At 43.4% G+C, this 13,953-nt stretch overlaps 1 protein-coding gene across 1 annotated transcript in view; it reads right to left on the bottom strand.

The window, feature by feature from the left end:
* The window catches only part of tgfb2 (transforming growth factor, beta 2), a 121,948-nt gene that overhangs the window by 1,486 nt on the left and 106,509 nt on the right, over nt 1-13,953 (bottom strand). The window contains exons 5-6 of the mRNA XM_072509352.1: nt 5,893-6,070; nt 1,438-1,591 (exon numbers count right to left, since the gene is read on the bottom strand). Coding sequence (XP_072365453.1) covers nt 1,438-1,591; nt 5,893-6,070 — 332 coding nt within the window. The remainder of the gene's footprint in view (nt 1-1,437; nt 1,592-5,892; nt 6,071-13,953) is intronic.

Below are 13,953 nucleotides of genomic sequence, written 5' to 3'. Positions count from 1 at the left end.
TACTACAGTATGTCACCTTTTGGCATCTATAAATATTTTGACTGCCTCCTAGGAATAAAACAGGGCTGAGTTCTCACTCTAATTTCCTTACTTTTTAATTTTTAAAATGGGGATTTCTTTAAATAGGCTGGAAAGTGATTCTGCTAATTGGGCTACAAGTGATTTTGCTAATTGGGCTCAAAATGTAGACATTCAGAGCTTAATGTGTTCAAAATGACTGCCTGAAATTGGTGGCTGAATGAGTTGTAGAACTTTAACCACCATCATGCTGTCATTCCTGCTCATCAGCTACAAAATGATTTTTGCAAAGCTGGTGCAGGACAGACCAAATAACAGGCAACCTGCTGATAAAAGTATTTTGGGAAATTAAAAGAGTATTAATTCGGGTAACAACTTTGTAAGATAAAGCTGAAATAAATACTTTCCCTAATAGAGATAGTGCAGATGGTGGAAACCTAGAACAGTAAAACGTAGGGGTACTCCTCTCTTGGAACAAAATAGAATAGAGGTACTCCTCCAGAGGAAAAGTGTGGAATGGGTTGATTGTTAAATAAGAACAGTATTAAATAAGTATACTGCTATATAGGAATAATGCAACAGGGCTGCCCTGCTGTATAGAATCAGTGTGGGGTAGGTTGAGTGGTGGATGAGAACAGTGCGGCGTTGGTACACCGTCGTCCATGGTCAATGTGAAGTAAGAATGTTGTTATATTGGAACCCAGTGAAATGGATAATTTGATATGCATGACCACGATTATGTTAATAAAATTTCATACAACAGATTGGTTAAAAAAGTAATCTTATTCTATCTTATACTCATGATTGTCCGAATAACGGTCCTAATAATTGGTCTGCAGCCTTTGATATATGTGATGAGACGACCAAGGACATGGATTTGACTTTTTTTTTCCTGTTCTCCCACTTGGGTTGATTATATTGATTCTAAATGATTATATATGTAGGCTGGATTGCGCTGTCAAGCATCCAGTTTTTTCAACTGCATTGTGGTTTCTCACCAGTTGTTTTTTGAGTCCAGAACAGTTAAATTTACAGAGCACTGATGAAAAGTGATATTATTCCCAGCCCAACAAGACTTCCTAATTCTAGAAACTAATTTCAGAGAAATCGAGCCAAGGTGGACCAGACCGCAACTCGCTCCTCTTTCACAAGCAACTGCTCAAATTTTAGATGATTAAATTGATTTGCACTCCTTGATCATTATTTACATCTTTCTATAGCGTAACGTCCATTTTATTATACATCCTTATAGGAATGTAGAAAATACAGAGAGAGAACATACAGCAGTTTCCCTTGCGCCAGCGCAAAAATATATCAAAGTACATGGCACAAGTTAACAGCATTGTAAAAGATCCAAAATCTTTAAACTGTTCAACATCACAGTGCTATTGCGTCTGTGCAGTCACAGACAGTACTTACCCTGCTGTGTTGAGTATCTGAACTCCACAAGTAAGGACAGGCCCCAGCACAGAAGTTAGCTTGGTAGCCCTTGGGTTCATGAATCCATTTCCACCCAAGGTCTCTCCGGAAGTCAATGTACAGTGGGCGTAGGCAGCAGTTGTCCTGCACATTTCTATTCAACAGACAAAAGTTCACATTTAGGTGGCAGGATTTTTTTTTCAATTTCGTACTCCTTTTTCCCCTTATCTCCTGAAATTTCTGACTTGTGCAATAGTACGTTTAAAGCAGTTTTTAAATGATAGTTCTCAGGATGCGGGTGCGGCTGGAAAAGTTGGCATTTATTATTGCCAAGCCCTAATTGCCCTGAACCTTCATACAACTGGTACAGCTCAGTGGCTTACTGGACCATTAAAATTCAACCAGGGACTGGAGTCTCTGGTAATTACAAAATAAAAATACTTTAAAACTGTATGTTTTTTTCCTAAATCTAGCAAGGCTCATTGGATAATGTGCACTGGTTGTGGAAAGATTTATAAGGCAATCAGCCCAGTGCTTGGCCACAATAAAAGAGGCAAACAAAGTAATGTTTTGCATTAACAAAGAGATCGAGTACAAATTAAAGGAGATTCTATCATTCCTGTACAAGGTGTTGGTCAGTACCCATCTTGATTACTTCGCTGTGACCTTGCTGAGCGCAATTTGGCTGCTGTGTTTCCTACACTGTAACAGCGACTGCACTGAGGAAGCTGATCTGCGTGCATTCAGTCAGGAATGCAGATGAAGTTCAGTAGTTTCCTAAATCTATTATTAAACATAATTTTTTTGAGTTTAATGTAGGATCTCACTTGCACTCACTGGTTCGCCTGTGGATAACTACTTCACATAAAAGGTGATGCTTCTTACTCACATTTCCCAGCTTTGGAGGATCAGAAACTAATCTGCACAAATCAGATCTGTTTAGATGAAAGATAACGAATAATGACAGTAAAAATATAGCCTGAAGCTGTCCCTAAATATGCTTTGCCAAACCAAAGCTATGCGCCTGCTGGAAAGGTATGTGTTTGCATTTATCATGCTATCAGGTCAATAAAATTAAACTTAAAAAAAGGCTGGCCAAAACTTGCAAAATATATAATATAAGTTTTGCACATTATGAAAACATATAACACAGAGCCATTCACACTTTTGGCCTGTCTTTACTAATTTGAGTGGGAAAAATGAGATGCAGCACATTTAGTATTTTCTGTTTCTAACAATGCCGACATTTTCACAAAAATTAGCGAAAATGTTCATTCCAAACACTTTCATACATTAAAATTTTTCCTCCAGAGGGACATACAGGTGAAAGAGAATCCCACATCCATTTCTAATACTTTCCAGCCCAATTTGAATTAATTTGAAATGGAGCCATTAAGCTAATTTACATAATATTTCTCAGTACTTGACTATTTTTTGAAACTTTAATCAGTTGGCCACTTTCAGGCAAAATAAATCCTCCCGTAGGCTTTCAGCAACCGAAAATCTGAAGTATTGTTGCAACTTATTTTTGTAGAAGACTTTGATGTCTATATCTTGGCTACGAGTTTATGAAAAGTCAGAAATATGATGCCATCTGGTACTGCTCTAACTGGCTACACCAGTGTAAAATGCAGCATAGGTTAAAACTGCACAGTTCCCACAAAGCAACCTCTCCAATCACATCCAGGCCATGAATGGCAGCCACAATACTGAGGTTAGGCTTGTTCCTATATCAAAGGAGGAGAAATTGATTGGTGAGTCACCTGTTGGTGACCGGTTCAGAGGCTTCCCACTGTTTTGGCTAGAAAATGAAGCACTCACCTGGGAAATTAAAGGGCGAGATAATCACTTACATAATCACGGTGAGAAGATAGGTTTTGATATATGGAATTGCAAACACCTAATTCAGCAAAGGACTTTTATTATGCAACTATTTTTCCTTGTGAAATATTTTTCAAAGAATTAACTTGTTAAGCCATGTAATGAGTAGGCTTATAAGTTTTAGAAGATTGATCTTTTTGATCTTTGCCCATGCCCCAACCACAAAAGCCTTTGCATCGTCTAATATCCCATCAGCATTCCTGTAAAACTTTGAGGGATGGGATGGATAACTTCCTAAGATTGAATCTCTCACTCATCCTTCAGCAATATTTTAAGTTTGTTGTTCAAGCAGCCTTTTTGTCTACTTTGCCAAAGACGGTTCTCTGCAGAATCGGACAAATTCCTGGACAAAACTAGCACTAAGTGGCATTCATGCCTGGATTGCACTTAATGGCCATGAGACACGGAAGGTAGAATAGGACAAGGCAATTACAAGCAAAACCAACTCATTACTGGGGCAAAATTCCAAAAATCAATGAGGACAGCAAGGAAGTTACCATTGGAGGATTAGAAAAGGCTTTTTTTTCAACAAATTTTACAGTCCCAAACAGTATGTTACTTTCCAAGTGATAAGACATTGGCAGAGTGTGCTCAGCCAAATGTTGCAGTTCATGTCAGAACTAACAACAGAAGAAAGAGGGGGGTTTCAGAGAGAATTTGAAGAGTTAGGAGCTAAACTACAGAGTGAGGCATTACATGTAAACGACAGTACCACAGGATTACTCCATGTGCCGGGTCCGGTACAGGTAGGTTACAAGTGTCAGAGTTTAGCTCAAGAAATGGTGCAGGAACGAAGATTTCATATTTCCAGGGCAAGGGGAAATTTTTAGAAAGGTGAAAGATATACAGGAGGGTCAGGCTTCATTTGCCATTACTGAAAGCATTAATTAGAGAACAAATTCAGATTTAAATCTGTAAGGAAGGGGAAAGGCAAAGAAGGCTGACCAACTAAGACATCAGATGACCACTGAGGCTTGCAAGGGGTTAGTTGTAGATGAACGAGGCCTCAAAAGTAGCAAAGAGGAAGGGGAAAGTAACATAAATTAGATGACACTGCAAAATTTAGGGGCGATAGTAGTGAGACTTAGGGTGGGGAAACAAGGAGGAAAAAAAAACATAGCAATTAGAAAAAGGAAAGGTTTAACAACAAAGATAGGCACCAAAATGCATGTATACGGAATCAATAAGGAATAAAACTAGGAAACTAGAGTAATATCAAACAAGGTGAGTGTGAATTCAGCTAAGAGGTTAACAATGGGATTTCTACAATACTGGCTGTGTTTTCAGAGCATCAAATTGTTTAAAACATAGAAAGTGAAATCTGCATACAGTTTAGAGAGATCTATAGCAGCAATAAAGAGATAAAACTATAATAGCAGATAATCAGGTTACTAGGTTATAGGGGAGATGATGGCAGAGTGGTAATGTCACTGTGCTAGTACTCCAGAGGCCCAGGCTCGTGCTCTGGATACATGGGTTCAAATCTCATCATTGTAGATGGTGGAATTTAATAACAATTGATAAAATCTGGAATATAAAGCAAGTCTTAATAATGGCGAAAATGAAACAATTATTTGAAGAGTTACATGTTACAAACATACACTTCCTAACCTAATGTTCATAGTTTGTCTATTTATATAAGCACAAGTGAATACACAGTTAATATCCACTTCCAGCATACAATTAAACATAATTAATATAGAATTAATAATAGAATCATAGAATTAACAGTGCAGAAGGAGGCCATTCGGCCCATCGAGTCTGCACCAGCCCTTGGAAAGAGCACCCTACTTAAGCCCAGGCTTCCACTCTATCCCTGTAACCCAGTAACTCCACTTAATCTTTTGGACACTCAGGGCAATTTAGCATGGCCACCTAACCTGCACATCTTTGGACTGTGGGAGGAAACCAGAGCACCCGGAGGAAACCCAAGCAAACAAAGAAAGTACAAACTCCACACAAACAGTCACGCGAGGCCGGAATTGAACCTGGGATCTTGGAGCTGACAAGAAGCAGTGCTAACCACTGTGCCACCATGCCGCCCGTGAGCAGCAATTGGTATGGGATAGAATACGAGCAGTAGAGTTTTGGGCAAGGTGGAGTTTTTGGAGAATGGATTGCCAGTGCTAAGAGCTTTGAAGTATTTGAGTGCAAGTTGGCAAATGTGTGAGTGAAATTTACACATGTGTAACAGCTGAGGAAAGAACAGAGACGGACACGTTATAGTGGTGGAAGCAGATCATTGTGCTGGTGAGGATATGAGTTTAAAAACTGAGCTTGGGACACCAAAGTAGGGAACAGCTTGATTCTGCACAATGGCTGGAGTGGGGTGAGCTTGGGCCAGGGATGAGAGAACAGAATACATAGCTGAGGGAGAAAACAGTAAAGGCTTTGATTGTACCAACATATAGATGAGCTTCATGAACACAATATTCACCCCAAAACTTCACTCTCTGTGGAGAAAGAGAGTAATGTTCTCAGTTTTATAAATGTTACACTTCAAACCTCAAAACGTAGGTGAGTTCACAAAGATACGTGGGACTGAGGAATGTGAAACATTTGGATTTACGTTACCTAAAACAAAATGCAGCATCCAGTGCACGTTTCTTCCGCCGACTAGATTGTTGTGACTCAAGTCTATAGGTTGGTAGTAGCATTAGGATAAGATGCGCTGTTTTTCCATTATAATGATTACTTTTTAGTTTTCTCATATCACCACTGGAATAATCTCTTAGATGGTTGTCATAAATTCCTTCAAAAGTAACAACATTTCCAGTTAGAAAAGGTAGCAATGCATGTTCCTGCCTTCAGCATATTTCTTTATCTCAATATGTTAAAAGGCCCTCTTAAAAAACAGACCAGACAACCAACTTCGTTGATGTTAAAAATTTAAATGTTCCAGTTTCTTGGGTCCAGGTTAGATGTTATGGTAACAAAGGTTTTATTAGCTGTGCTATACAGAGTTTGAACAATGCACACTGCATGAATTCTGACCATTCTTGATTCAGCAGGTGGAAAAAGGACAATTCGGTTTCTGAGGGGGAGGAAGGACTCTAAAGCAAAATAGGATTAGTGCCATCTATACAATTAACTCCATCCTATATGCTGATAAAATGCAACTTGAGGTAAAAGTCACTTGTCCCCACTGCCCCCAGTCAGAAGCAGACATGCTGCGCCCTGTCCCTATGGTCGAGTTAGAGCAAGGTGGGGCAGTCTTTTGTTGTATCTGTGTGAGGTGAAAGACAGGAATTAGAACTGGCAAGGTGAAAAGTTTCAAAGTCATCCTTGTGCAGATGATTATACTACTTTGATTACTTTGCTTGCTGGCATCATGTCCACATGAGTGAGTGTTGTGTGCCATGCTGTAGTGTGAATAATTATATCGCCAGATATCTGGGAGACCTCCATTTCTCCATCTCTAACAGAGTTGCCGATGTACCGATCTCCAGTGCATCCTCCTCTGCAGCCATCGGGTTGGTGATGACTGGAGGGCCACACCCAGTTCTCTGCCTGTCCCTGATATTCTGCTCTCTCCGTTGTTAGCCGGAGAGAAGAAAGAGAGATACGAGTGTGAAATATGGTAGGACAACATTTGTGAGGATTGGGAGTGAGAGATGGTATGGCATGGCAATGAGTGTGTGTGCCAGGGAAGGTTGGTGAAGTCAGAGTCAGAGGTTTGGCAATGAAATGTAGCATGCCACTCACCTCTCCTTCCCTCATGAAATCACTGAATCTCTCAAGGCACTGAATGAGGTACCACACTCCTGCTGCTCATCTCCTCAGCCTGCTTGGTCTCGTAGACTGACCACTTTCTGGGAAGAATATTTCTCTGCGGGCTTTACAACCGCAATATGATCCTTAGTGGCTTCCAAGGACCAATGTGGGACCTTTCCGGTGTTGAAACTCCCTCTGTCCAGCTGCTGTCTCTAGTCTGACAGTTGTGGAATGGATCCATTCTAATGCCTGCCCAGATCCCATTCAATAATGCAGTTTGAACAGTCAAGCGCAGATCATCATCCTGCCTGGCTGCTCAAATTCATTGAAAAACCTGTAAGCGGGATTCTTATGGAATGGCAAAGCTATAACAAAGCCCACTTCATGGATTCTTGGCTTCCCAACCCACTGCCAATCTCTGCAAGTGGGCCTTCTGCCTCAGTTTCTTAAATAAATGCAGTATGGAGGCGGAAAATGAAGGGCTGGATTCTCCGATCGGCGGTGCCGAAATCGTGTTTGCCGATCGGCCGGAGAATCCCCGTTTACTCCGGAATCGGGGGATGTGCCCTTTTTGCGATGCTCCAGCCCCTCAAAAAAGGCGTACTCGTGGAATATGCCACATGCCATATGGATGGCCTCAGGACGTCACCGAAGACCCTCCCCTGGTGCTCCACCCCCGATGGGCCGAATCCCCTATGGCATGGGACACGTGTGCTCACACCATTCAGGAATCCCGCGTGGCGGCTGCGGACCTGAGTCCAGCGCCGCCACAGTCGGGCGGGTGCCGTTCCACTGGCAGAGGGGGCTTTGGGCACTGATGGGGTGGTGGTCAAGGGGTGGCAAGGCTGCTTAAATGGGGCAGTTTTTGGCAGACCGGGTCCGTGTGCGGCTGGCGCAATGTTGCACGGCGCTGCTGCCGCAGGCCGCCACCGCGCACATGCGCGGCCACGGACCCGGCCATATCCGCAGGTAAACCAAGGGGCTTTACGTTATGTGGCTGCTATCCCCTCTACCGGACAGAGGATCGGTGCAGGGGCGGTGCCGACTTTCTGGTTTTAAGACCAGATGGATCCTGCGGGCATAGCTGCAGGATTGGAGAATCCAGCCCGACGTTCCACCATGTTTGTACAGAAGAGATATTTCAGCTTGTGGCCAGAGAAAGCAATATTTAGAACATAGAACATAGAACAGTACAGCACAGTACAGGCCCTTCAGACCACGATGTTGTGCCAACCATTTATCCTAATCTAACATCAACCTAATCTACACCCCTACAATTTACTACTGTCCATGTGCCTGTCTAAGAGTCGCTTAAATGTCCCGAATGACTCTGACTCCACCACTTCTGCTGGTAGTACATTCCACACACCCACCACTCTCTGTGTAAAGAACCTTCCTCTGACATCTTCCCTATACCTTCCTCCATTCACCTTAAAATTATGTCCCCTCGTGACAGCCATTTCCAACCTGGGGAAAAGTCTCTGACTATCCACTCTATTCATGCCTCTCATCACCTTGTACACCTCTATCAAGTCACCTCTCTGCCTTCTTTGCTCCAGTGAGAAAAGCCCTAGCTCCCTCAACCTTGCTTCATAAGACATGCCCTCCAGTCCAGCAGCATCCTGGTAAATCTCCTCTGTACCCTCTCCAAAGCATCCACATCCTTCCTATAATGAGGCGACGAGAACTGGACACAATATTCCAAGTGTGGTCTAACTTGAGTTTTATAAAGCTGCAGCAAAACCTTGCGGCTCTTAAACTCAAACCTCCTGTTAATGAAAGCCAACACACCATACGCCTTCTTAACAACCCTATCTTGGTGGCAACTTTGAGGGATCTATGTATGTGGACCCCAAGATCCTTCTGTTCCTCCACACTTCCAAGAATCCTGCCTTTAATCCTGTATTCAGCATTCAAATTCGACCTTCCAAAATGAATCACTTCACATTTATCAAGGTTGAACTCCATCTGCCACTTCTCAGCCCAGCTCTGCATCCTGTCAAGGTCCTGCTGTAACCTGCAACAACCCTCAACACTATCTAACCTTCGTGTCATCGGCAAACTTATTAACTCACCCTTTCACTTCCTCATCCAAGTCATTTATAAAAAACACAAAGAGCAGAGGTCCCAGAACAGATCCTTGCGGGACACCACTGGTCACCGACCTCCAGGCGGAATACTTTCCATTCACTACCACTTCCTGTCTTCTTTCGGCCAGCCAATTCTGTATCCAGACAGTCAAATTTCCCTGTATCCCATGTCCCCTAACTTTCTGAATGAGTCTACCATGGGGAACCTTATCAAATGCCTTACTGAAATCCATATACACCACATCCAATGCCCGACCTTCATCAATACGTCTCGTCACATCCTCAAAGAATTCAATGAGGCTTGTGAGGCATGACCTGCCCCTCACAAAGCCATGCTGACTATTCAAAGCGATTCATAGAATTTACAGTACAGAAGAAGGCTATTTGGCCCATCGAGTCTGCACCAGCTCTTGGAAAGAGCACCCTACCCAGGCCCACATCTCCACCCTATCCCCATAATCCAGTAACCCCGCCCAACACTAAGGGCAATTTTGGACACTAAGGGCAATTTAGCATGGCCAATCCACCTAACCTGCACATCTTTGGACTGTGGGAGGAAACCGGAGCACCCGGAGGAAACCCACGCAAACACGGGGAGAACGTGCAGACTCCGCACAGACAGTGACCCAAGCTGGGAATCGAACCTGGGACCCTGGAGCTGTGAAGCAATGGTGCTAACCACTGTGCTACCGTGCTGGTAATCAAACTATGTTTTTCTAAATAATGATAAATCCTATCTTCTCAGAATCCTTTCCAATCTTTTGCTCACCTCAGACGTAAGACTGATGGGTCTGTAATTCCCAGGAATTTCCCTATTCCCTTTCTTGAACATGGGAACAACATTCGCCTCCCTCCAATCATCCGGTACTACTCCAGTGGGGAGTAAGGACGCAAAGATCATCGCCAACAGTGCAGCAATCTCCTCCCTCGCTTTCCGTAGTAACCTTGGATATATCCCGTCAGGCCCAGGGGACTTATCTATCCTGATGCTTTTCAAATTTCCAGCACATCCTCCTTCTTAATATCAATCTGTTCAAGTCTGTTAACCTGGTTCACACTGTTCTCATGAGCAACAAGGTCCCTCTCATGAATACTGAAGCAAAGTATTCATTTAGGGCCTCCCCTATCTCCTCAGACTCTAGGTACAAGTTCCCTCCACTATCCATGATCGGCCCTACTGTCACTCTGATCATCCTCTTATTTCTCACATAAGTATAGAACGCTTTGGGGTTTTCCCTAATCATTCCTTCCAGTGATTTTTCATGCCCCCTTCTAGCTCTCCTCAGTCCATTTTTGAGTGCCTTCCTGGCTAGCTTGTAACCGTCTAGAGCTGAGTCAGATCCTTGCTTCCTCAACCTTACGTAAGCTTCCTTCTTCCTCTTGACTAGAAGCTCCACTTCTCTTGTCATCCAAGGCTCCTTCACCTTACCATTCCTTCCTTATCTCAGTGGGACAAAACTATTCAGCACTCGCAGCAAGTGCTCCTTAAAAAGGAGTATTACTGTTGTGCATTTCCCCAAGAACAATTGTTCCCACTTTATGCTCCTCAGCTCCTGGCTAATAGCAGGATAATTTCCCCTCCCCCAATTAAATATCTTCGCATACTGTGTGTTCCTATCCCTCTCCATGATTATGGTAAAGGTCAAGGAGTTATGGTCACTGTCACCAAAATGCTCTCCCACCTAGACATCTGACCTGGTTTGTTGCCGAGCACCAAGTCCAATATGGCCTCCCCCCCAAGTCGGCCTATCTACAAATTGAGTCAGGAATTCTTCCTGTACACACCTGACAAAATCTGCTCCATCCAAACCATTTACACTAAGGAGGTTCCAGTCAATATTAGGGAAGTTGAAGTCACCCATGACAACAACTCTGTTACTTCTGCACTTTTCCAAGACCTGCCGCCCAATCTGTTCCTCTATCTCTCTGCTGCTTTTGGGGGGTCTATAGAAAATTCCCAATAAAGTGAATGCTCCTTTCTTGTTTCTGACTTCCACCCATACTGACTCAGTAGACAAACCCTCCGCAACAACCTCCTTTTCTGCAGCTGTGGTGCATTCCCTAATTAACAGTGCCACTCCCCCTCCTCTTTTACCTCCTTCCCTATTCTTCAAAAAACATCTAAACCCTGGAACATCTAACAACCATTCCAGCCCCTGTGAAATCCATGTCTCCATAATGGTCACAACATCGTAGTTCCACAACATTTGCTATCATATGTCAAAATTGAGGATGCTCCCTCCACCCCCACCTCAGCCCCTGAAATTAGAATTGCTGAGGCCAATGTTACTGTCACGGTATCCCTTCAAGAGCAAGATTTATCCCAGATGAAAGCAACAAAAATCAGCTGTATTTGGAGACTGCAGATTATAGAACAACAGAACATTACAGTGCAGTACAGGCCCTTCGGCCCTCGATGTTGCGCCGACCTGTGAAACCAATCTAAAGCCCATCTACACTATTCCATTATCATCCATATATCTACCCAATGACCATTTGAATGCCCTTAATGTTGGTGAGTCCACTACTGCAGGGCATTCCAAGCCCCTACTACTCTCTGAGTAAAGAACCTACCTCTGACATCTGTCCTATATCTAACTCCACTCAATTTAAAGCTATGTCCCCTCATGCTAGCCATCACCATCTGAGGAAAAAGGCTCTCACTGTCCACCCTATCTAATCCTCTGATCATCTTATATGCCTCTATTAAGTCACCTCTTAACTTTCTTCTCTCTGACGAAAACAGCCTCAAGTCCCTCAGCCTTTCCTCATAAGATCTTCCCTCCATACCAGGCAACATCCTGGTAAATCTCCTCTGCACCTTTTCCAATGCTTCCACATCCTTCCTATAATGCGGCGACCAGAACTGCACGCAATACTCCAAATGCGGCCGCACCAGAGTTTTGTACAACTGCAACATGACCTCATGGCTCTGAAACTCAATCCCTCTACCAATAAAAGCTAACACACCGTATGCCTTCTTAACAACCTTATCAACCTGGGTGGCAACTTTCAGGGATCTATGTACATGGACACCGAGATCTCTCTGCTCATCCACACTACCAAGAATCTTACCATTAGCCCAGGACTCTGTATTCCTGTTATTCCTTCCAAAATGAATCACCTCACACTTTTCTGCATTAAACTCCATTTGCCACTTCTCAGTCCAGCTCTGCAGCTTATCTATGTCCCTCTGTAACCTGCAACATCCTTCTGCACTGTCCACAACACTACCGACTTTCGTGTCATCTGCACATTTACTCACCCATCCTTCTATGCCCTCCTCCAGGTCATTTATAAAAATAACAAACAGTAGTGGCCCCAAAACAGATCCTGGTGGTACACCACTAGTAACTGAACTCCAGGCTGGACATTTCCCATCAACCACCACCCTCTGTCTTCTTACAGCTAGCCAATCTCTGATCCAAACCGCTAAATCACCCTCAATCCCATGCCTCCATATTTTCTGCAATAGCCTACCGTGGAGAACCTTATCAAACGCTTTACTGAAATTCATATACACCACATCAACTGCTTTATCCTCGTCCACCCGTTTGGTCACCTTCTCAAAGAACTCAATAAGGTTTGTGAGGCATGACCTACCCTTCACAAAACCGTGTTGACTATCCCTAATCAAACTATTCCTTTCTAGATGATTATAAATCCTATGTCTTATAATCCTTTCCAAAACTTTGCCCACAACAGAAGTGAGGCTCACTGGTCTATAGTTACCGGGGTTGTCTCTATTCCCCTTCTTGAACAAGGGGACAACATTTGCTATCCTCCAGTCTTCTGGTACTATTCCTGTAGACAATGATGACATAAAGATCAAAGACAAAGGCTCTGCAATCTTCTCCCTAGCTTCCCAGAGAATCCTAGGATAAATCCTATCTGGCCCAGGGGACTTATCTATTTTCACACTTTCCAGAATTGCTAACACCTCCTCCTTATGAACCTCAATCCCATCGAGTCTAGTAGCCTGTATCTCAGTGTTCTCCTCGACAATATTGTCTTTTTACTGTGTGAATACTGATGGAAAATATTCATTTAGCGCCTCTCCTATCTCCTCGGACTCCACTCACAACTTCCCACTACTGTCCTTGACTGGACCTACTCTTACCCTAGTGATTCTTTTATTCCTGACATACCTATAGAAAGCTTTAGGGCTTTCCTTGATCCTACCTGCCAAGGACTTCTCATGTCCCCTCCTGGCTCTTCTTAGCTCTCTCTTTCGGTCCTTCCTGGCTAACTTGTAACCCTCAATCGACCTAACTGAACCTTCACGTCTCATCTTTACATGAGCCTCCTCCTTCCTCTTGACAAGTGATCCAACTACTTTAGTAAACCACGGTTCCCTAGCACGGCCACTTCCTCCCTGTCTGACAGGTACATACTTATCAAGGACACGCAGTAGCTGTTCCTTGAACAAGCTCCACATTTCAATTGTGCCCATCCCCTGCAGTTTCCTTCCTCATCCTATGCATCCTAAGTCTTGCCTAATCGCATCATAATTGCCTTTCCCCCAGCTAGAACTCTTGCACTGCGATATACACCTATCCCTTTCCATCGCTAAAGTAAACGTAACCGAATTGAGGTCACTATCACCAAAGTGCTCACCTACCTCCAAATCTAACACCTGGCCTGGTTCATTACCCAGTACCAAATCCAATGTGGCCTCGCCTCTTGTTGGCCTACAACATACTGTGTCAGGAAATCCTCCTGCACACATTGGACAAAAACTGGCCCATCTAAAGTACTCAAACTATAGCGTTTCCAGTCAATATTTGGAAAGTTAAAGTTCCCCATAACAACCACCCCGTTACTTTCGCTC

The sequence above is a fragment of the Scyliorhinus torazame genome, chromosome 1 (assembly GCF_047496885.1).
Source record: "Scyliorhinus torazame isolate Kashiwa2021f chromosome 1, sScyTor2.1, whole genome shotgun sequence".
In the NCBI taxonomy this organism is placed as follows: Eukaryota; Metazoa; Chordata; class Chondrichthyes; order Carcharhiniformes; family Scyliorhinidae; genus Scyliorhinus; species Scyliorhinus torazame.
This window is presented reverse-complemented; position numbering and strand designations above follow the sequence as displayed.